This window comes from Stegodyphus dumicola, chromosome 7, assembly GCF_044657685.1.
Source record: "Stegodyphus dumicola isolate Sdum_Otavi_A_Nest chromosome 7, ASM4465768v1".
Lineage (NCBI taxonomy): Eukaryota > Metazoa > Arthropoda > Arachnida > Araneae > Eresidae > Stegodyphus > Stegodyphus dumicola.
The window spans coordinates 181,664,875-181,690,442 of record NC_140774.1 but is presented as its reverse complement, the minus strand read 5'-3'; the positions used below and the strand labels follow the sequence as shown (position 1 = coordinate 181,690,442).

The window sequence follows — 25,568 nt, the reverse complement described above, 5'->3', positions numbered from 1 at the left end:
CACCAATTACTGGAGAAATAAGTTGTTTTCGTTTTAAATACCACTTTCTTCCCCCTTTCACTAAATTTCACAGTTTTTTCAGTACTTTTCATAGCTCTTAGTTTTTATGGAATTTCTCTAAGAACTATAGAGAATCTGTAATAATTAGAGTTCTATGTGAATATACTATACGAAGATGTTCTAGGGCCCATGGAAAATATTCTATAGGCTATAATGTACAATATTCATACTAGACACTATATGCTAGTTCACTGAATACAGTGATCAACTGCACATGTGCCTGTTCATGTTACAACTTCATCTTCATAAAAAGATGACACTCTGGATTCAGAAAACTGATCATGACAAAACTAGCAGCATGTGGGATACGAGTACATAACATGTTAAGAATTGCTTTTGTGATAGAGACTCACAGTTTGCATGAAAACTTATCCTTTAGATTTACTTCTTTTTTGTCAATATAATGTCTTTAAATAAAGCAAATCTTTTGTTCATATTAAATTCATCATAGTAATGAACAGAGAAGTTTCTACAACAGTAACTGTTTTTCCAGTACACTTCGTGGAGAAAATATCCGATAAAATAAAAATAATACACTTTTAGTTCATTCACCAGCGAGTTCATACTATAACTACATCACCATTAATAAATGCAAATCTTAACAGAAAATTCAAAATTTTTGAAAGGAAAATCATTCAAGGAAGACAAATCAAAAATTTGAATCAATCTAGATAGAGATTCTTCTGTTAAAGATACATAAATATTATTAATTATTAAGAAAAGTGTTAAAATATTTTGAAACATTTTTAGCAAGAACCTATATTTTACAGTTTTTATTTATAATGTTTGCCAAGTTAATATTAAATGAAATTAAGTCACTAAATTAAAAAAAGATGCAGTTTATTTTATGTATCTTCTATATAACTATGCTATAATTAACTATATAATTTAATATTCTCAACTAAATGCAAAATCTTTAAAATGCACATAAACTAATACTGTACCTTGTTAGCAAATAAAGTCATGATGAACTTCCCAGGGCAAAACAGTTTCAGGAGGCGTGAAATTAAATCCATGTAAGATTCCTTAAAAAAGTAAAAATATTTTAATTTAAACTATATATTGAAATTAGTCACATAGCCAAAAAAATTCTAGTTTAATTTCATAACACACTACAGAAGTATGAGCTAAATGAATATTAACTAAATATAGTTAGATTAAAAAATGAGCACTTGGAACAAAATTTATAACCAATAATTAAATAAAAATATATAAAAATAAAACAGAAATCTTACACAAGCAGATTTTTACAGATCCTAGGTACATTAAACTTCATATAACAATCATTCAGCATGCAGCAGGTAATAAGAATAAATTTTTTTAATCATGAAATTAATTTTATTTCATTCTGAGATTATTTCATTCTAGATGGTGAAATTTTCAAAAACAGTTTCATAGTGGCAGAAACAAAATACTTTGGATCATATTTGCATTTCACTAGTAAGAAAACATTCAGATTTGCCTTCAAATGTATTTTTTATCATACAAGTCCTAAATCACATCAAAAATACAGGGAAATCATAAAACTTGATCAGATACATTTGCAATCATCTCAGTAAATTTTTACAAAAGATTGCCCTGTCACTGGAGGAAACTCCATTTTAATACACGTTTTATAGATTAATATAGTATATCTGACATATTTATATTAAATTGAAGTGCAACAACATTAAGTACATCTTCACCAATCTGGATGCTATCCAAAAGGTTAACATTCAAATGATAGAAATGCAAAGTCTTAAAAGCTGCAGCATGGTCAGACACATGATTCACTATCATTTCACAGAAAGCACATCAAGAGTCACAAATATGGGACACTATTCAGGTAGCTAATGCCACATGCCACAAGTTTTAACAGGTAACAGCAAAGATACATCAGAAATTTTAATTTCAGCCAAATAGTGGCATATAAAATGCTGTACATCCACTGGTAATATAAAATGGGAACTACCTGTACTTCGGAACAACGATAATTACCTAAACAGAACACTTCCTGAACACATATCAGTTCAATTCTTATGCCTCTCAAACCACCAATCAATGTACCATACAGCATTAACTGCATGCCACAACCTTTACCAATTGCTGGCTAATACAGGTACATATGTTAACACCACTACTTCAGTAACCATTCACCAAGGCACAGATCATCAATACACACCATCATACAGCCTAGTTAAATGGATCTTATGTCAGTTGTTTTCAGCAGACAGAAGTATTCATAAGTAAAGAAGACTATCCAAGTATCAACTATTTATATGTAAAAGGAGGCTATAGATTCATCCTATCAACAAGTGTTGTACAAAGATAAAGTAGTTCTGACATAATACAAGGTTGGTTTTGCAAGAATATGCAAGGATAATAAGTGCAAACTGGAGTCTTACTTGAACTGAACAAACATAAATGTAAGTGTAGACCATTTGCTCTTCTTTATTATCCTTGGTAATTTATTCTTGGTAATGTAAGACCCTTGGTAAAGTGGTAAAGTGGTAAAGATGATTCCTGGCTTAGATCTTCCACAGCAACTCCTTCACAACTACCAGACTCAGTTAAGAGACACAATGCAAGATCCCGCAGGATGCTTTGAAGCAACACTATGAATAAGTCTATATTATGAACAGCAATAAGATGAACCTGACTCAATGTATCCTCACAATATAGTTTAATGATGTGAATAATGCAATAATTTGTATACAAGGAGAAGTGATATAGTACATCATAGAAGGTGCACATAATATCTTTATTTTCAAGAATTTTTAAATATGCCTTCCTTTATTTACTTTTCCATATTTTTGAAATATATACATTTAAAATTTAGCAAGAAATAACCTAATTTCCAATACTAAATCACTGGCATTATTAAAAATATTTTAAATGCTTCTTTATAATGATTAAAATGTATATGGATAATTTTCTTGGATTACTTCATTTTCATTTTTCTTTAATAAATAACAGATAAAAATTTTTAAAAATAATGACACATTCCTTATTTCTATTCATAATTTCATAACTCAAATATTCTAATTGAACATTCAAAAACTAGACAAATGTCATAAAAGCTTGGCATCTCTTTCTAATGCTGGGTAAGTACAATTTTTTTAATGGCATCTTGCAAATAAATTTTAAAAAGATAAAAAAAAAAAAAACAACCTGTGGATAGTTCGTCTCAAAACTGACATAAGAATATTGTGGCTCTGGCGTTATATGAATGGTAGCATAGTAGCCCTGAAGGAGAAAAATATACCAGAATTAACAAACAATTATAAAAATGTTCTGCAACTAAAAAAGTACAGGAATGACAAATTTTATTGTTCATGCAACATAAATGGGATTACTTTCTTCATATAATAAACACTTAATACAAAAATGTGTTACATTTCTTTTGAAAAGCTTAGATAAAAACTAAACTGATGGGAGGAAAATCTGAATGAATAATAATTCTTTGGTCTCCAATATGGACAATGGCATTCATTCAAGTTTCTCTAACTGGACTAGCTGCCAAGTTTTAAAAAATAAAATACTGATGGCTAATATAGCAGGTGCCATACACTTCAAGCTTAAGTTGCAAAACATAGAACAGTAAAATGTTGATGGCCGATATAATTCAATTAAAAGTAAAACACATTTATAATACTTTAACATGTATTTTTTTTTTAATCTGCATACATAGAAAAATGGGAAGCCAGATAATCTGTACATAAATTGAAATGTGCAGTCTAATTACCTTTTTATCAAATTAAAGTTATGAAATTCATTCTATAGTACCTTCAGAGTATTAATGCTTTTCTTATATTAATAAATAGAAAGAAAAATTACTCAGAAAAGCTATTTTGGTAAGGTGAGGTATATCAATGCTGAATTTAAATTCCAAGATCCAAAAAGAAGTAAAAAAAATCAGATTTCATTTCTATCACATTATAATTATAAAACTAATTGGTACTATTCCATTTTGAGGACCGTAAGAAATTGCAGTGAAAATGTATGAGCAAAAGCACCAAATCTAGCAAACGTTCCCATTTAACAGCGCGCCAAATCTAGCGTCAAATGAAGCTGATTCCAGATTACGCAAGTTATAGAATTTTAGGTAAAGTGCAGAACCCCCCACCGTTTGACACGTTTTTAAGAATTGCACATACTTGGTATCCATGTGCACATCGACATATTTTCATATTTTCACTTAAAAAGAAAAATTCCACAATTGCACAAAAATGACACTGTGCACACCCTTGGCTTTATCTTTGTACACATCGACCTATTTTCACTTAAAAAGTAAAAGAAAATTAACAAAAATCCAATTGTTTTTATCCTTGTAAAAAGCAGCAAACAAATAAGTGAGCGATTCTGCACTTTACCGAGAATATTTTCAAAGAAAAGGCATCATTCATTATAGAAAATTATGTTTGAACAACCAACGAGATGAAATTATGCTTTAGCAATAAGTCGGTAGCGAAATAGCGATGCAGGCATCCATTCGGTTATGTTTAGCAATTTTTATATAAATTATAATAATGATCTGATATAGTTATTTACTTTTATGCTTCCATTTAGTCATGTTCAGCCTTTTTTATATAAATTATAATAATAAAAAAGTATAACATGAAATTAGCCTTTCATCTAAATTAAAACATCAATCTTAGATAGTTATTAACTATTATACTTCCTTTTCTTGCCTTAGGGTTGCCGCAATTATTTTTGGCATCAACAATAGTTTGGCGATTTTTTACGGCCCTCGAAACCGAATATTACAAACTAATTTTATAAAAAAATCTCGTTATAATGTAATAAGAAGGGACTTTTTATTTGCTTTTTTTACTAATATAAGTAACTCAAGAATATGCATTATATGAACTTTTAAATTTTTATAGTTATTCTCTCTAAAAAAATTAAAATGCAAAAAGTAAAGAAATAAAACTAAACTGAAGGACCCTAATGATAAAGTTATTATAAAATAATATTGTCTGACTATCACTAGGATACACATTTCACTAGAGAGACTTACCCCTTTAATAAGGCCATTCATTGAATATCCACATGGTTCAAATAAGTAATCATCAATAACAATTCCAGGGAAAAGTTTATCAATTCCAGACTTCTGTGTTGCTTCTTTTGCTGAAGTACAAACTTCTCGAGTAAAAATCTTCATCACCTTTTGATCCAGTTCCTGCATGATCACTTAAAACTAGTTAAAGAAAGCCTAATGAATTTGCTTTCATATTTTTAATAAAATTACTGTATTCTTGGATTTTATGTGCAAGCAACTTCAGTAGCAGCAAAGACTTGATTTTTGTTTACCTCATGGCTAAAAGAAATAGCTTTCAGTTACTGTATTGAACTCATAGCTAAGTAAGCACATTAAAAAATTATTTAGATATACAATGTATAATAATGTATTAAAGCATTTATGTAATATTAGCAACATCAAGGATATTTATTATATTTGTATCTAAAAAATTAAAAATTCTTTATATAGCAAAAAAAAACTTTTTTTCTTTAAAGATAATGATAGGTTTATAAACTAGCTTTGTCATAATATCTTCAGCATTTTGATCAAGCATAATTGGATACAAGTTATTCTCTTATAGAAATACCTAAAATAATATTTCTGAATGAAAAGAAATAATTTTTTGCATAACAAATGTTTGAAACATCTAAAAATAGCAAGAAATAATACACTGTGAATGACACACTGGATAAAAATTATAGTAGCATCCAGAAGCTTTTCTATGCATTTGATGCATAAAGCGGTAACTCTGACTCAACTACTGGAAAATACTTTGAATCTTTCACCTTTGTCCCAGCCTTCATTGGCAAATGAAATCAAAATGAAAAATATGAAAATTGGTAGCAGGGCAATGATTTAATAAGAGCTGGGATTCACAATATTTTTTAAAAATAAGTTATATTCAATTATTGAACAAAGAAATATTTTTCACATTTTTAGTACATGCAAGATACAGGCATGTTTTAAGAACTAAAAAAAAAATCATTTGAGCATATGCTACCAAAAAATCTCAGAATCTAGTGCTAATGTACAAATGTTAAGCTTTGCTGATGTATATTACAATATATTTCACATTAATCTTCAGAATTAACTTGCTTAAAAAGAAAGATATGATAGACAACCTGCAATTATTTTTTAGTTATATGTTATCTACTCTACATATAAAAATTGCACTAATCAAGACTGCCAGGAATTTTCAAAACCTTTTAAATGAGTATGAAAAATATGCAACTTTATAATTTCATTCCATAGAGATTTCTATTTTTCATGGATTCAATACCAAATGAAGTTTATTTAACATATAAAAATATAAAAGCGTAAAATTTTAAGGCACAATAAAACTCAACAAACAAGAAGAATTAGGATTATTCATTCTGCAATTTTTAAATTTACTTAACATGTAAAAATATAAAAGTAAAATTTTAAAATGAAATAAAACTAAATACTCGTAAACAGTAAATATTACGATTATTCATTCTGTAATTTTTTAATTTTCAACTAGTCAAGCTAAAGCTCTTAGTTTGCATGAAGATTAGAATACTACTTGTAGATTAAATACAGATTCGAACGCAGTGTTTTAGTCAAGTAATGGTTCAACAAATTTAAAATTATATATTCTTTGCATAATATTAAATTCAGTGGAGAATCACCTGATGCAGATAAAGATGCTGGAACAGAATTTATTTCTTCATTGTCCAAAATTATTGTAGATGGAGAATATTCTCCTATTCAAATAGTCAATGTAGATGAGACGAGTTTATTAGGAAAATGCCTAAAATACATTTTTATCGAAGGAAGAATGAGTTGTTCCTGGACATTAAACTTCCACAAACCAATTGACATTGCTTTTTGGTGAAAACCTAGTTGGTGATTTAAAACTGAAGCCTTTGTTAGTTTATCAAGTGGAAAAACTTAGAGCATTGAAAAGCAAAAGATAAAGAATGGCTTCCCATCATTTGGAAATCAAACAAAAATGCCAGGGTTACTGCATTAATATTTAAAGACCATTTCGTGCAAATAGTTTAGCAATATTGTAAAAGTAATAATTTACAATTTAAAGCATTATTAATCGTAGACAATGTTCCAGGACATCCAAAATCTCAGCAGAAATTGCATCCAGAGATCAATGCTATGTTTCTTCCTCCCAATACTACCTCATAGAGCTTGTGGACCAAACTATAATAGCTATATTTAAACAACATTGTATATGAACAACAATGACCAAAGCAGCTGACAGAGAAGATGGGCAAATGTTAACATTTTGGAAGAACAAATGCAAATGGTGGGTGATTTTTATAAAATTTTGAAGAAATACTGGAAGCTATAAAAGATAAAATGGCTATAAAAGATAAATTAGCCTAATGAATGAACTAAATTTGAATGTCAACAATGAAGATGTTAATGAGTTAATTGAATCTCACTCAGTACCTCCGTCTTGAGCTACAATTGAGCAACAATGAAATACACAATGAAAGTGAGGAAGAAGCTAGTAAAAACATCTAGACTTCAACAATTAAAAATATGAATGAAGGCTTCATGCATCTTGTCAAATTTCTGACTGCAATGGAAGAATGTAATCCCAGTGGAAAACATACATCTCAAGTACAGAAGGCGATTGAGAAAGACACAGCAAGTTATAGAAAAAAAAAGGTTCAGTTTACAAAAAAGGTTGTTCTCTTAACAAGTTTTTAAAGAAAATACCCAAAAGCACTTATTACATACTGATACACCTTATTAATTTCATTATGTCACCTTATTAATTTCGTTATGTCTACATAATGATAAATACTTTAAAACACAGTTTCTAGTAATTATTTTTATATCCCTTTACTTTTGAAAAATTCAATACTCATACACACTTGCAGGCACCAATTATGTGCAAAAGTCAAGAACGGGTTGTCTGTAAGCATTTTATACTTTCCTTCTTTTTTAAAAGTAAATATATATATATATAAATTACTATACCTTGCATTGTTTCAAATTACATTGCTTTACTAAATTTTATAGTGCAAATAAACAAACTGCAAAAATAATTAAATTATCTGATCAACAAGATTAACAGTATTATAAGTGGTACATTTAATTGAAAGATATGAGATATCTTTAAAAATACCATATGCAAAATCATTTTTACAAAAAATATTATTCATTTACAGAACATGGATTTAAAAAAGGATATTTCTAAAGTCTGATCCGGAACTTGGACTCCAATGAAATCTTCTAGAGGATTTAGAGTATACAAATACCTAAAAAGATAATAACAGATAAACTAATGTATGCATTTTATAACCAAGTACTCAATAAATTATCTTAAACCATTTGCTTTTTTTAAATGCATCTATAAAAACTTTAAAAATACAAATTTTTTGCAAAAGCATACATCTAAAAATTTAAAAGATTTCAGCTTACCAGCAGTCTCTATTCATCCTCCCCAAACAATACGCAGATCCTAAAATTAATAAAATACTTATATAATAACTATTTACATGACTAATATCTAATAACAATAATAGGAATATTTTATTAATATTGCATATGTCACGAAAATATTCATTAGTAAAATTTTAAAGTCGAAAGGTTTACGTATTTTCCCATCAACTATTTTTCATAAACAAAAACACCAAGCATTGCAATTTAATGCCGATAATGGCTTAGTGTTGTGATGTCAACAAAGACACTCATAAGTTCTTTGTTTTAGTTTTGCATAACTAATCCTTAGTAAGCCTGAGTTTTATTTTATTTTTTTTTTCCATGTTTACTTGAAAAGGTTAATTGATATTTAGGTTTGCAGTTTTCAGAAAAGGGGGTATTATTTAAACTTTGAACCTGACTTCTGCAGTCTAGCAAGCAGTGGAATATTTTCAATGTTACAGAACTAATTTTGAAAATGTTATACTCCAAACCGTGCGAGATTCTAGAGTTTATCAAAATGGAGCAGTAAAAAAAAAAATTGTGCAACAGCATTACAACACTTAGATTCAGAATTAAAGATATTTATGCAACGCCTAGTTAAGAAAGAAGATGACTGCTTTGTTGCTATGTTCAATTCAACTAGGGAATTTTGGCTGCCAGAATAATAATGGCATAAACTAAAGAATTTGATTGTTAGACAATCTCAAAATTTGTTCCTATTTATTTTCTTTTTTACATGTTACACAAAAGACTTGTATCTGCTGATTATCGAATTAAATCAAAAATCTTTTCTTTCAAACTTCCACTAACATGATTAGTATCAAGTTGGCAGAATTTCCACCAACTTTCACATTAGATGAGAAAATAAATACGTTAAGTACCAATTATAAATATGCAGTCAATGTCCATATGCACATTAAAAATACAATTTCAAATTACAAATCTCATAATACTTTTTTTTGAAATTTTAATGCAATATCTAGATAAATAATGAAATCATCTGAGTTAATTTCTTTCTGTAAATCCTTCAATAAATACATCAAACAAACAATAGCTAACAAACATATATTCCATTTAATTACACTCATTGAAAATTTTTATATATTAAAAAACTTGAACACAATAACAGACAACAGCTTTACCAACTGCATATAAATTAGATATGAATTTTGGATAGATTTGCATGTGAGCATGTAACTTTTTTTTTAAGGAAAGAAAAAACAATTTTATCTTACCATCAAATAATTGATCCAAAACTTCAGTCTGCAAAGAGAAAAAGGGTGTAAATATTATTCAGTGTTAAAAATTTACATGAACTCAGGAAGGCAAACCAATAAAATTTATTACAATACTTACTTCATCTTCAAAACTTGTATGAGGTTTGTTCTGAAGTTCAGGACGCTGAAAGTTCTTACGTGAGTAAAATATGTCCTACGGAAGACATTTAAATTAAAAATCTATTCTCGTATTCCAATGCATTAATTTATATAATTATATATTATGTTTTATTCAATCAATATATTATGTGTTATTTAATTTATATATTATGTATTAAACAGGATTAACAAATGGAAACGGATGCTGTTGATGGAATTGTTCAATATCATCTACTTAGAAACAAATGAAGCAATGAAGTTAGCCATGTCATTAATGGTTTTGGAGACAGAAAAACTAGCAAAATAATAATTTAATCATACAATGTTGGAATGTCCCAAATTACCTTTTTTAAAAAGTCTTATATAAAAATATACCTATACCGATATTAAATTTGATACACTTTGATTAAAAGTGATTATAAAACTTTGACGTAATTCAACAAATACAATCAAGTATAAATTTAATACTACCAACCTCTTCATTCAAAATGGTGTGCCTTTTGAATCAAACAAATCCATATTGACAATTATCAAAGTTTGACTTACTAGATCAGCTTTTGTTATGACTAGAGCAATATTACAAACAAAAGATATTAACTTCTTTACTTACCACTACCATATCAAAATCAGTATAATCTCTCACAACATATATCAAGGGTTTAACTGCCTGCAGCAAAGTTGTTGAGCCACATGTTTTCAGAATGATGCGATTCTTGGACACAAACAAACTGCTCTCACTGAAAATTAAGCATTTTGATTATTGAATGCTTCAGAATTAAAAGATGAACAATTTTATTAAAGATTTCACTTCACAACACAAAATTTCTAAGACCTAAGGTTCATGATGAACAAGTGATTTTTTTATATAAGAGTTGCATTCAAAATATGAAAAAAATAGGCAAAAAAATTTCAGCAAAATGTAGCAAAAATAATTCGAGTGTGTACAAGACATAAATTAGCAACACAAGAATTCAAGTAAACCAATAATTTTATAATTATTTAATAAAAACATGAAATTATGATAGCTATATTTTTACCTTTAAGGGTAAAATAAATCAAATATGAAAACAGCAATTATATTTCAAAAAATGTAGGTATAATCAAAGTTAAAAAAAATATGTACTAAAAAAATTGAAGTTTTAATTTAGTTAACTATAAATGGCAGCGGAAAACTTATAATATTGTATACAATTAAAAGGTAAAACAACAAAAAAAATCAGTATCTAAAAAAAGAAACAGGGACACCAGCATATTAAAAAACAACGCCACTGCAACATCTAATTTAGACTTCACATATTCAGCCATATATTGCTATTTCCCAATTCCTCAACTACCTATGCAATATATTTTTAAAATCTAACTATTGCAAATCATCTTATTATGAACTTAAATGTGATTAACAAGATTTAGGAGATTAAAAAAATGTTATTCATAAACATGTTAATGCAAACACAATCACAGCAAACCAAAGAGGTTTTATATCAGCAACTGCCAACTGCATTACATCCAAAGGAGTGCAAATTATTTTCAAACAGTTTATGATCAGATCCCTTAGTTTGTGAAACTTCCAATGAATTTTACTAACCTTAAAAAAAAAAAATTAATAAAGATACTAATATAAGTAACAATTGTAGAAAGTTATTGACATGACTGTATCAGTATATATATATATTCTTTTTTTCCTGAGTGTAACATACTAAATTACAGCAGATTTGTAACACATACATCCAAAGATAATGAAAAATTTCAGTTCCCATTTAATTCATCAAACATGTGGAAATCTTGCATATTTTATGTTAAAGTAAATGTCAGTAATACTGTGAACATTATGTGCTCTAGATGAATTTAATTACAATGCCTAATTCTGACCCTCCTTTAAACACTATGAGCTAAAATCAATATACAGAACTTTCAATGCAGCAATTAAAAGTTAAAATAACTATTGCAATTAAAAAATTTTTAAATAATGAGCACTATTTTAGTTCACAACACTAAGAGAAAGAGAATTTTTTTAATTTAAAATATTCTTCAAATTTGATATCATTTATTTATTTTTAGGTTCTTCATTTTTGTTTTATTTACTAATAGCAGTTTTCACACAATCTGAAAAACAATCATTCCATTTTACTTTTATTTAAAAAAAAAAATAAGAAACACATCCTCTTACAACATGGAAACAATCTGGAATTTTAACGAGTTATAATAGTGTATTTTACAATTACTTACAACAGTATATAGTATATAAAACATAGTGCACTTATGTTTTTAAATAAATGATTCATTTAAAAAGAAATTCAGAAATTTAAACTTCATTAGTGCAAATAAATTTCAGCTAGTTTTGATTTTTAATGATTGACAAGTACACTTAGAACAACTACACAATGACATCTTTTGAAAAAATATGTGTTTTGATATTTAATCAAACTATATGTGATTATATATATCAATTAATATGCAACAGTATGTTTCACAAGATAAATTTCTGAAGTTTCAATAAAATTCATGGGGTGGCATTATTAAATACATTTTATATGCAAAGTAAAAACAGAACAGAAGATGTATTAGCGAATATGAAAATTATGCAAGTGTGTAATTTAGGTTACAAAACTGCAACTGTCTTTAAAGGAAAAAATGCAAATATATATGTTATATATATAAATAGAATTATCAACCTATGATTAGGTGTTCGGTTTTAAATTTCTTTTCAGATATCTGGCCTATGCTTGACTAGTATATTCCCCAAATATGCAAAATTTGCCTTGAACATTTCAAATGAATGCAAAATTACCACGGTATAAAGACCATGCTGAAAGCCTGAAGCTTTTCTGCCAAGTGACACAAGGACGACACCAAAAGCTAGCTGCAGATGAGAGAACAAAATATAACCTCAATTTCATTAAATAAATCAGATTTGAATAGTTAATAAAATGAACAATGAACTTTTAAACATCTGCCCCTTATACTTTTATGTAACTCTGAATTTAATAACTAATGATTACAAAATAGTACTGAAAACAAACATCAATGCCTTGCTTTAGGATACTGATGAAAATTTAATTTTTAAGAATAAATCAACTATTAGAATTATTAGATTACAAATTAATTTGTTTTTAATTTTATAAATGAAGCTACAACCAAACCAGCAGATTTATGTAAGTCAAGTTACAGTTAAAGTGACCAGAGTTCCAACATTTTAAAGTTCAGTATATTTGTATTTTTAATATGAATTAGGGAAGAGGATATAATAAGTGGCATACCTAAGGGATGAGCAAGGGAAGACATCTGTCTCTAGGTGCATTTTGGGTGTGCCAAACTGATGTTTAAAATTCTAGAATGAATGTTTTGTGTTCTCCGCAAATAGAAGGGGTGTGAAATCTTCAGTTGCCCCTGCGCACTGAAAACCTTAGCTATGACTTTGGATAGAATTACATTCTAATATAATACTTTTGATAATTGAAATCTTCTGTAATATATGTAATTAAACAATATTACTTTAAACATTGTATTACAAAGCTACTCTCATTTAAGAAACCCCTCTTAATTTCTAAATATTTATTAAGTTTCTGATATCTTATTTTCAATATCCGCTTCTTAAAAAACATGATTTCCAAGTTCGTATGGTGACCACAGAAATTTGAGATAATCACCACTGAAGGACCCGTATAAAGCCTGTATATCAGTTGAGGGAATTTTTTTTTCTCTTTTTCGTAATTAAAAAAGTTGTCCATATTAACCTTTAAAAATCTTATGAAACAAATTTAATTTTGACCAATTTTTAATCACTAAAAAATAATAAATAAGTCCTTATTCTAGTTCTAATTGATGATACAATTCAAATTCTAGTTGAAAATATAATTGTCCTTTTTCAAGATGGTACAATTTTAAAATTCAGTTCCTGCCTGAAATCCCAGCCTAATCTTTAAAATCAGTATGTCTGGTCACTTTAGTTACTGTTCATTTAACTAACTACAAGAATCATACAATCACAGCTTTCAATTCCATATTTACTCAAAATTTAACAAGTTCTTACAAGGCAGATAAACTACACATTTAAAAAATAAAAAGGGCAGATAAATTATGCATATTAAGATGCATATTACAAATAAAACACATAAACTTTAATACTAAAAAATCTTATATTTTATGTTAGTATGTTTTATCAAGAGATTAAAATACACAGCGAAATCCCGATTTTGGGTTTCTAAATTTAATACCTTCCCAATTCCTTCAGTTATCAATAGAAACATGATCAATGTATTTTACTTCTATCAATCTATACTTAAATGCAAACATTTTAAATCTTAAAATTAAGGCTAAACAAAAATATTCTACATGATTTAAAAAAGTAAACTGCACTTGTTAATTAACGCAAAGCCAATGAGGGTTAATTCCCAAAACAGAATATATCTTCTTAGAACACTTTCTAATTGAGTCATGTAGGAGGAATTGGGTCATGTTTATGCTATATAAGAAAAACAACTACAGAAGATGTAAAGTAGAATTTCTTAATAACCAACTGCATTATATCTAAAGTAATTCACAAAAACTAGATTTAAATCAACCTTAAAACAAATCACAGGAATTAAATCTAAATTGAATAATAAATCTACAATTTAAGGAGGAAAGGGAATCTAAATAACAATAAATTCTACAAGAACACCACATTTTAAATATGCATACATAATTCTTTAATATGTGCAACTTTTATAAAATGTTGCATATTCATGAATGTCTAAAAATAGAAATGGTCATATCAATGGTAAATACAACTTAATCACAGAAAACATTTAAAAAATGCGTCACTTCTAGGCAACCAAAATTAAAGCTAACTGAAATGAAACATCGCATAAAATTAAATTTTAATATGTTAGGAAGTGATTGGCTAAGATAGTTATTTGCCTAAGAGGAGAAGCCTTCAGGAAGAAAGTTTTATGAACAATTAACTCCTTACACAAGAGGTGAAAATTAATAAATCGAGAAAACTAGCTTTATTTTTATTTCACTAAACTAGTTTGTTAAGAAAGCAAAACTGCTCTAAGAAATCAAAAGTTATAAAATAACAGAATTTAATCAGTGACCCTTTTAAATTCAAACACCAGACTAGTGGCAGTGATAGGTTTAAATTCCTATGTGTCTTGACACTACTCTATATTTTAAGCACCTAAACAAAAGATGACACTGCATGACATGAAACTGAGTACTATTCCCAAGTAAACTCAAATGTATCTATCATTCTAACTGCAAAAAATCAGCACAATTCCCTTGAAAATAACATGTTGATATTATAAGTTTGTCTTTTCACATCTGTTTCAGAGAATCAAAATTAAAATGCATTACAATAAATTGCCAAAAATAGAAAAAGTATTGAAACAATTAGTTCTATCAAATTATGTTAATAAATTTTTTAATTTATAAAAATTTTCTTCATGCTTTTAAAAATAATTGAAATGAAGAATATAAGGACTTTTTTTAATGCTGGATATTTTTACTTCACAATATTAAAATGACACAATTTAATGTTTTACTGTGATAAAAACAATCTTTCAGAGCTAGAATTGTGGGAAATTGATACTTTACATTCATAAAATCAGTTTCATAACAATTTAACAATATTTACAAGCATGCTTTTTAAATTTTATTTTTTACATAGTCTCAAATTACAGATACTCCAAACTGAGATGGACCAAATAGCAGGATGGAATACATCAAAATGCAATTATTTTCATTACAGAAAACCAGGAAAAAAACTTAAGACGAGGGGGGAAATAGAAATTTTCATGTGTATATTTGATTAAATTGTTTATATATACAGTACAAAGTCTGTAATCCGGACTCGTCGGGACTTCGGCGATTCCGGATCAGGGGTTTTTCTGGATTACAGATCATCAATTTAAATCTCGTAAGATGGCATGCAGAAATTATACAATTAAAAATATGAAATCGTAATTTATGAAATAAAGAACAATTATGATCAAAATTTACAAAAAAAGCTTAATATTTATTTGTTTACTTTATTAAACATTTCTTTCAATGCAAGTTGTTTACGATGCTTCCACAAGAAATTAAAAAAGTTCCTTTTTCTTGTGTCGTATATAGTGGACTTACAATGCCACACTTCTCGCATAATTTTGAGCCGGATAGGCCTTTATCCATTTTTTGAAGCAATTCCACTTTTTGTTTAATGGACATCGAAACATGCATTCGCTTTGTAGATCCTTTGGCAGCTCCAGAATTGGAAACTCTTTGACATAATCGAAAGTTCAAGCTTAATTTTTATAAAATTGTTCTAACAGTCTGCAAAAAATACTAAGCCGAATCCAATTAGAAGATTAAGGAACAGCGCAATCTGCAACATTAACTGAAATGCCTTAGATAAATTTAGCCTAGCTTATACCATCCATTATACATTAAACGCGCATGCGCACAAAGTTTGTAGCTTTGAGGTCCAGATTATAGATCATTCTAGATTATGGATGTTCGGATTACGGACTTTGTACTGTATACAACTGCCTTTCCTAAACAAATTCGACTTTAATTCTATATCACACATACATTCTCTCCGAGAGCTCAAAAACTAACAAACACACAAAATAGAAAACTAAAATCAGGATTTTACTGTATATGTTTATTTAAAAAATAAATTACAAATTTCAGTGACAATAAAACTATGACTAATTTGAAAGGAAAACAATGAAACAACACATACACACACCCAAAAAAAAGTTGCAATTAATAAATCGTTCAGTTTAGTTTAAAAAAATTATCTAAATGGCAAGGTTAGAAGAAATTTTGCTTGCAATTGATTAAAAGCAGCTGATAAAACACTGCATATTATGAGCAAAGAAACTTTGGTAAGCTTTAAGTTATGGCACAGAATTTGGCAAGCTTAATCTAACAGCACTGAATCCACAAAGATAAAACTATATAATATTTTATTATTGCATGATGCTAAACAATATGCATAGTAATTTGCATGTACAAAAAATATCCTCCTCAATATAATTGCAATGATCTAAATCCTATCCATTCTACCCCTTCTTCAACCTGCAAAAATAATTCCCTTTGCTTTAAGCATTTAAGTGAAAAAGTACACGTTTAATAACCAAAAAATATAAGGTTCACAGCTTTGTACCACTAAGTATTGTTATAAATTCTGTATAAACGTAAATAATTATAGTGAAATTATATGTAAATTGCAGTACCTCTTGTATAATGTAGCATGAAAAGCCTCAAGGGTGTGAAGCATCACCAAACAAACAGGCTTACAGAGCCATTTAAACATTTAAAGATAAAGGGCTATCTCGCCAAACTGGTGATACTGCCTAGCTGATGATGGGTTTTGGCAACTAATTTTTCTCACCAAATTTGGCAAGAAATCACCAAATGTCGGCAAACTTCAGTTCATACCTATATACATAACTGTAACTTGTCCGATCCATATGTAACTATTTTAGTTAGTTCAGAATTTAGCTCAAGAGATCACTGTGTGAGCTTATGCATTTGACACTTTTTATATGGTCTTGTGTTTAACGTTCTCAACAGCTTGGAGTGGTAACTCCTGACTGTGCTTTGCCATAGTGAGAAGAGCTGTACAAATACTTTCATAAAAGATTTCGGAAAGTTCAGTTATGAAGTGCTTCTTTTTGGAAAATAAATGTTATCAAGCTGTCAATGGTTCTGTGTGCATTCAATACATTACAAATTTGTATGCATGTAACAGTATAAATTATATACATATCATACTCTGAAATCAAAATATAAGTTTCTGAAAAAAGTTTAAAAGTATTGTATTGGCCCAAACACCAGACATCCATTATAATACTCTTCTAAAAACTAAACCCACCTTACATGGCTAGCCTAATATTTACGCAGCTGTGCCACTAAGGGTACTTCACACAACCCCCTTTTCATTGTGAATATTTATAAATTCTTTGCTAGTGAAAAGTCTTAGGTTTAATCGTTGCTTTTCAAGGTCATTATAATTATCATCACTTCTTATTCACAGCTTGTACAGTAGAATATGCTTAACATCACATGAGATTTTTCTCTTTCCAGTGTTAAAGTACCGTAATTTCCGGAAGAAAGGCCGCATCAGCGTAAACGCCGCACTCGCGAAAAATGGCGGGGAAAAAATTTAAATTACACAGAAACGCCGCATCAGCGTAAATGCCGCACTATATTAAATTGCGCCTGACATCGTCGTGGCCCATATAGATGCAAAAACTCAACCTAAGTCCTGATATATGACATATCAGTTAAGAAAAATGCATGAAATGAAACCATAACTCAAAAATAAATTAAAGGTAAGAAATGTGGAAAATATATTTACCTTCACTTATATTTACCCACTAAAGAAGTCCATATTTGTAATACTCAGACTATATTATAGAAAATGTTGCAACAACGAAGTATTAAATTTGGATGACAAAAGGAAATTTTTAATTTTACTTACGAATTACAGCAAACTATACATCATATGAGGCCTTCAAAATCTGATTCTTCACTATCTGAATTAAAAAGATTTAGTAAATCCTGATCTGAGTCTTCCAGATCGTCGCATTCATCCTCTTGGTTTACAGTCTCTTTATCTAAGGATATAGTTTCAGCTTCTTTGAACCTTGCTATTATTGACGATGTTTCTACCGATTTCCACACACTTCCTGCCCACTTTGCAATTTCTTCACAAGATGCTCTACGCATTTTAACGCTTTTGGTTTACGTATGCAATCCTTCACTCATCCAACACTCCCACCACTTTCGGATTTCAGCTTTGAAGGATTTATTACCTGACAAATCTAACGGTTGTAAGATTTTGTCAAACCACCAGAAATTATTGCTTCGGTCGTAGACAATTTTTGACATCTGGTTTTCACTGACTCAAAGAAATAAGCACGCATGGAATCCATTATCAATAACCCCTTTAGTTGGAAAAAAGATCCCATATGACACTGCCAAACTTTTTGTAACCACTCATGCATAATTATTTCGCAGATCTAGCCGTTCTCGTTTGCACAAATAATTACGTCATTAGGAAAATCTCCCTTCGGAATAGTCTTTCTTTTAAAAATTATCATCGGCGTTAGCTTGTCACCATTTGCGGCACAAGCTAACACACATGTAAATGACGTTCTTTCATGCCCTGTCATAAACACAGATACAGTTTTTGCACCAGTTTCATCAACAGTTCTGTTTGCAGGAGAGTCGAAAGGTAACAGCGTTTCATCCATATTTAATATCTGTGACCGAAGAAGTTTTTTTTTTTTTTTTTTTTTTTTTTTTTTTTTTTTGTCAATAATAGCTGTCACATATTTTAGAAAAGATTACTTTTTATCCTGCCAGTACATTGGTAATTGTTGCCCGACTGTTGTTCTAGTACGCACAGAAATATTTTTTCTTTTCATAAATCTGCTACACCTCCTTTGAAATCATTTATGTTCATTCATTTTGCTATAAATTTTTCTCGTAAGTGAATTTTTACAGTCGAAATTGCCATTCCCTTTCCTCGTTGCTCCTTTATCCAGTTTGCAAGGTCGTCCTCTAGATTTGGCCACCTTAGGCTGCTATTACACGGCGGTTTGTTTTGGAAGAACAACTGTTTGGAACAATTTTTCTGCTTTATCACAACAGCCAATCCCCATAGATCGCTTTGCGGTTAACACAGGGGAAACTGGTTTCCCCAAATTACAAACAAGCTGATAGCATCCGAAGCTGATAGCTGATTGGTTGAAAACGAACAAATTGCAATTTTTTTTTTGAAAGGAAGGAAAAAGTCGCACGTCTTTCTTCCAGCAGTAAACTAGTGAACAAAAATTGTCCGAAACAGTTGTTAGAGTGAAACAAACGTCGTGTGATATGGGCCTTTACAGTACCACTTCTTTTGGCTCGTTTCTGTTGTGGCATATTTTTAAAAAGTTCTTTTTCAGTTCTCCAATGTCGAATACATCTGTCGTCCACTTCAAACTCTCAAGCTACTGCTCGATTTCCAATTTGTTCAGTACGTGAAATTACATTAAGCTTAAAACTAGCAGTATAGCTTCTGTGCCGTTTAGGGACATTTTCAAAAATTTTCCGCTCCCTTTTTACTTAAAAACTATCCAATAAGTACTTGCACCCAAACTGATGGGATCTGTATCTGGCACAATGCCAAGAAAAATCCATTCATGCTGAAGGGGAAATACGTCAGAGTTCGTTATTGCGAGGCAGGTGGAGTCGTGTCCGCCTTTGAAAAAAATTGCAGAAAAGGCAGGGGTGGGAAGAGGATGGGTCCTGGAAGATTCATCGAATGGCAGAGGAGATAGACTATTCAAACTGATGAGAATGTTGAATGTTGAATTGAAAGGGGGAAGAATTTTATTGTTCTGAGATCTCGTTTAGGGTGAATAAGGCATGTAGGTCCGTTCAAGGGAAAGAATGTAAACAAAATAACGCTCGCAAAAAGCAACCGAGTGGTCTTTTGTGTGGGAACAGCACCAGTCTATGCACAATGACAAGGCCATCCAAACTATGTACAATGACCATCATAGGAAATATTTATTTTTAGCGCACCTAAACGCCGCATGGGTAGAAACGCCGCACATGCTGAAAATTTAAGTTTTAAACACGTAAACGCCGCAGCGTTTCTACCGGAAATTACAGTAAATATGTAATTCTGTTAGCCATCATCATTAGTCCAAACTGGGATACCTTAACCATTTTCTTTCTTACCACCCAATGGCTTTTCTAAATTCTTTAGCTAATGCTCATTCTAATCCATGTATTTATTTCATTTCAAAAGATGATGAGGTAATTGGAATTAATTTTAAAAAATAAGCAAAATGTGTGGTACTAAAGTTTATTATCTTAATTTTACCTGAAAAAAATAGCTCAATATATTTAACATCATTCCTTGTACAACATCTTGAAAATATTACATTTTATTATATAAAGCTGCTAATAAAGTATGTCTGTTTTTCATACTGAACAAAAAAGTCAGGGTTGTCTTATAAGTTATGCTGCGGACAATATGGCATGCTTACATTAAAAGATATTAAGTTGCTACAAATGTGATATATAGTCTTTTGAAATTACATAAAAAGACTTTTATTCGCAATTCATTTTAACTGTCAAAACATCATTCATTTGCTTTGTTAGCATTCTGTCTTCAGTAAAGTATTACCCTTTTTTTGGAAAGGGAAAAAAAAAAAAAAAAAAAGAAATATTTATTTATCCTAGAAATTTAATTGATATATATAATAAAAGCATTTTAAATGGGAAAGATTTTATGTAGATGATTGGCAAAGACACTGAATATACACACACAAAAAATAAATAAATAAATAAATAAATTTAAAAAATAACATGATGAAGTTAAATTTCCTATTCTAATTATAAAATTTTCAATTCAGAAGACACTGATTCAATGTTACCTTAGATGCATAGTGGCATAAGTTTATCACTAATGAAGGCCATTTGGGAAAATTTCTTACATATAAGTTAACTACAATAAGTGGTATATAGTTTAACAAGAAATGCAAGAAAATAATATATCACATCAAACTAATACTGTAGTTTGAATGAGAGAACTTAAGTAGCATGTATTCACTAGTCTCATTATTATAAAAGTATCTATTTCATGTAACAATTCTATAATAAATTTAGGAAAGCAATAATTTCCAAATATAGTTTATTTACTCCCATTCTTAAGCTTTCTAAGTTGCCAATATTACAAATATAGTTAAGCCAATTTACAGGAAAAAAAATTTCCAAATTGATAATGATACCATTGAACTTGTTAATAATGCGATAGAAAAATATCGTAAAATTTCTTCCATTGATAATTTTACAAATATCAAATATGGAATGACTCATAAAAGCTTTACTGATTTTCACTTACTAATTATCTGCAATCATAATCAAATCTTGATAAAGAAAACAAACCCATTTTTTTCTTACTGAACACCCTCTCTCCCCTCAAAAGATATATACTAGACATTTGGTTGGTAACCCAGAACTTAATATTGATTATAACATTAAAACACTGTGGAATAAAAAGTAGTTACTAAAATAAAAAAACTGAAGAATGCCATAAAATTTTACAAAATATATTATACTTTTATACAAATATACAAATGAATATCAATACTCAATATAATTGAATTTTTGATAAAATTATGATTGTAGCAATAAAAGAATGAAATACACTTCATCCATAATGCTCAATTATAAATTGATAATATTTAATTCTGTTCGTAGCAGCGCTTTTACAGATCTAATAATCTATTTCATTCGATTTGTATGCGAAGTTATTAATTCTTTCTTAATAAAGAAACAGAAAATTAACTTCTTAATCATATTTTAACATATATCAAAAATGCATATTCCAAAGCATTAATGATGGCTCCCAAGGGAACTAGTCATAAATGCTTCTCAGATTATTTTTAACCATCCCTTTTCCAAAAAATGTGAAGCCGTATACTAGTCAGTAGCTTGTAACAAAGATTAAACCATGACTGTTTAATCAAGATTAAATTGTGGCAAGAAATAACCACAAATGATTTATTAAAGTATTTATGGTTCTTTAGACTGTATCTTATCATTTGGATAACTATGGTAATTCTAAAGCTAATGTATGAGAGTTCTCACCTTCAAAACAAAAGAACAAACTTAATACCATTATCAAATAGACTTCACAGTAATCAAGAAAGCTTCTATATAATAACCTGAAATGCTATGTATAAAGGATTTCTCCTAACTAAACTTCAAAAATTATAACTAAATGAGACATGGTACTAAAAGAAGTCCAACTGTGATGGCATAATTCTTCTTGAATTGCTCAAATTCAATGAAATAATAACTAATGTGTTTATTGTCAGCAATTATAGCATTAATAAAAAAAGACTGATTTAATCCAGAAGAATAAGGTCGTACCTGCCTGATCCCATGTAGCAAAAGCAAAAAAATAAAGCAGTTTGAAAGAAGTTTTACCACTCTCATATATTCACCTGTTTATTGCTTCAGTGGATTATTATTTACATAGACAACAAGAATACTGTAAGGAATATTTCCTTGAAAATAAAAAAATTTTGAAATGTATGATGCTCAAAATTACGAATTTTCAATATATAAAATATCAAGATCAGTATCAAAGTACTTTTTAGTATATACAGTATCAACAGTATTAAAATATCAAGATCAGTATATATTTTCCATCACAACCAGCATTTCTAATAAAAGGTATTAAAAAATATACCAGAAGTGACAAAAGATGATTAATAATATAGATGAAAGAAATTTGATGCAACTGAAAAATGGTACAGTTGGAAAAGATGCAAGCCAGTTATTTAATCGGATACCTTTTGTCAAGTCCTTCCCCCATGAAAACACAAAGGTGCCATTATTTGTAAGTTGAATGAAGAAATCATACATTACTGTTGAAAATTATATAATTGATTAGGTAATAAAAAACGAACTTGTATATAATTTTAATTTTGAAATATCTAATTACTTGTTAGCACTCACAGTATGTATTTATTTCAATGGCAGTTTCTTTTTAGAATGATAAAAAATATTCTGACAGTAATGAGCTCAACAACATGAAATATCCCTGTGTATTTTTATTTTTGCCTATCATTCAAAACAAAAAGAATTGTTTTTGTTCAGTTTCTGAAATCATCGCACTTTAAAACACACAAATATTAGATTTTAGTAAAAAAAATTAATATTACAGAAGATGATATCTAAATATCAAGCTAGAACCAAATTAATGAATATAGCTAAAGTAAAATTAACAAAATATCAAATTTAATTAATACTAGGAAGCTATATAAATACATCATTTACTATTTAAGATATAGTTTTTATTTTCTTATTTATTTATTTTTATTTTCAATAACTGATAAAAATAAAAATACCCTAATTATAAGCCCATACACTTTTTGTATTAGATGCATACGTAAATACACAGAAACTTAATGTATGTTTTAAACTACAATGCATTTAAAATTGACCACAATATACTGGTTTTGAATTTTTAAATACTCAATTAAAAATACTGAAGAAAATTTTCTTCCCTATCATTTTATTAATTAAAATGATTCAATTTTGACTTACTCTAAAACTGAAATTTGTTCCAAAAATTTTTTCTTACAGTTCCCAAATTATTTCTTAAAGCACTAAACATTTTAAGTTTTGTATGTTTTAGTCCTTTAAAATGGACCATGTTTACTGTAACTTGGATTGGTTTCAGCTTGGAAAACTATTTTCATTTCTCCCAACAGACCTCCTTTGCTCACCACGAAGTATTAGATAACCTTCTCAGTAAAAATACTAGCAAGTTACTGAATAACATATTCGTTATTCAAAAAATCTACATTTTATTTAAATAGCCACTCAAGTAATTAACTGGAAGTTTGTTTTCATATTTACAGCTTTCATCTACAAATGAAATATATTTCAATTTGACTTTGAATTTCTAAAACAAATTTAGAAAAATCAAAATAAGATTATGCGTAACTGAACAAATCTGCAGCATTCTGTATTGAAATAAATTTATTAAATTATTGCTCTTTTAGAGACAGATGAACTTAAAACTTTTTTTTTATCCAATGGTAGGTCACTTGCCTATTGAGCATCGACCATTCCTAAGGCCAGAAAATATGGCCGTTTTATTGTGCAAGGCACCAGGTGGCCACCATTGCCTCCTATGATTTGACAAACAGTTACAACCATGCCTTCTCCAGAATTCGAACTTACACCCTTCAGTAGCGCAGCAGGCTCCCCAAACCACTATACGGTCTAGGCGGCTGAATTATAAAACTAAATTCTTTAATACTCTTCATTGCAATAAGCTGATGTCAATATCATATCTGAAGACAATTAATGGAAAGCAATTTAAACTATAAAAGTTCCAATAAAAAATGTTCCATTTTCAGAATTACACAGGTACATCACTAAAATACTTTACATCTGCTTCAATATGATGATGTGTACTACAACTGTATTTTCAAATAAAAATTTACTAATTTTTGATCAAACTCTGATAATATCACTGTATTCAAAATTATCAGCATAGTATTTAGTTTGCATAATATACGATTTATATATGTAAAAACATACGTGAAACATATTTTCGACGCATTAAAAAAAGCCTGCAATTGCATTTGAAAGAATTTTAGAAAAGTATTATATTAAGCAACAGCAAGCTTTTAAAAAAGAACTGCATAAAACAATCTGAAAAAAGAAGATTTTAAATGGTTTTCTTTTCTCTTACCATTAAAAACATACAATTATAAGCATTAGGAATCACACATTAAGCCTGAAATATTTATTTTAACAAAATAAATATAAGAAGAAAATAACTGATTGCAGGAAAACTTAATTCAGATGTAATAAAAATTTTACCTCAAAACGTATGCATCCAAGTGATCATTCTTTTTAAAGCTAATAATTTCACACTTTACAAGCTTCAATAGTTTTTCCCAAGTAGATCTGAAAAGTGAACAAAATATGAATATTATGATGCATTTATATGTATGGCAATTTTATGTGTATTAAATATTTCCACTTTAAATTAAATCATGCAGAATGTATAGCTGGAATATTATTGAAAATATATTCTCAAAAAAGAATAGCACGCAACGCAGCGTATTTATTTACACAAAATAAAATACAAGTCATACACTATAAATTTAAGTTTAAAAAATACAGGCGGGTTACCAGAAAAGAATGCAATGTGAATTGGG

At 28.9% G+C, this 25,568-nt stretch overlaps 1 protein-coding gene across 5 annotated transcripts in view; it reads right to left on the bottom strand.

Moving 5' to 3' along the window:
* The window catches only part of SamDC (S-adenosylmethionine decarboxylase), a 79,920-nt gene that overhangs the window by 4,314 nt on the left and 50,038 nt on the right, over window positions 1-25,568 (bottom strand). For 3 of the 5 annotated variants that reach the window (XM_085821143.1, XM_085821144.1, XM_085821142.1), the window contains exons 2-11: window positions 25,228-25,314; window positions 12,638-12,709; window positions 10,460-10,586; window positions 9,830-9,904; window positions 9,709-9,736; window positions 8,471-8,510; window positions 8,243-8,307; window positions 5,060-5,235; window positions 3,211-3,285; window positions 1,005-1,085 (exon numbers count right to left, since the gene is read on the bottom strand). In XM_085821143.1, coding sequence (XP_085677269.1) covers window positions 1,005-1,085; window positions 3,211-3,285; window positions 5,060-5,235; window positions 8,243-8,307; window positions 8,471-8,510; window positions 9,709-9,736; window positions 9,830-9,904; window positions 10,460-10,586; window positions 12,638-12,654 — 684 coding nt within the window. In that variant the 5' untranslated portion in view covers window positions 12,655-12,709; window positions 25,228-25,314. The remainder of the gene's footprint in view (window positions 1-1,004; window positions 1,086-3,210; window positions 3,286-5,059; window positions 5,236-8,242; window positions 8,308-8,470; window positions 8,511-9,708; window positions 9,737-9,829; window positions 9,905-10,459; window positions 10,587-12,637; window positions 12,710-25,227; window positions 25,315-25,568) is intronic. The other 2 variants (XM_085821139.1, XM_085821141.1) reach the window with 1 other exon arrangement.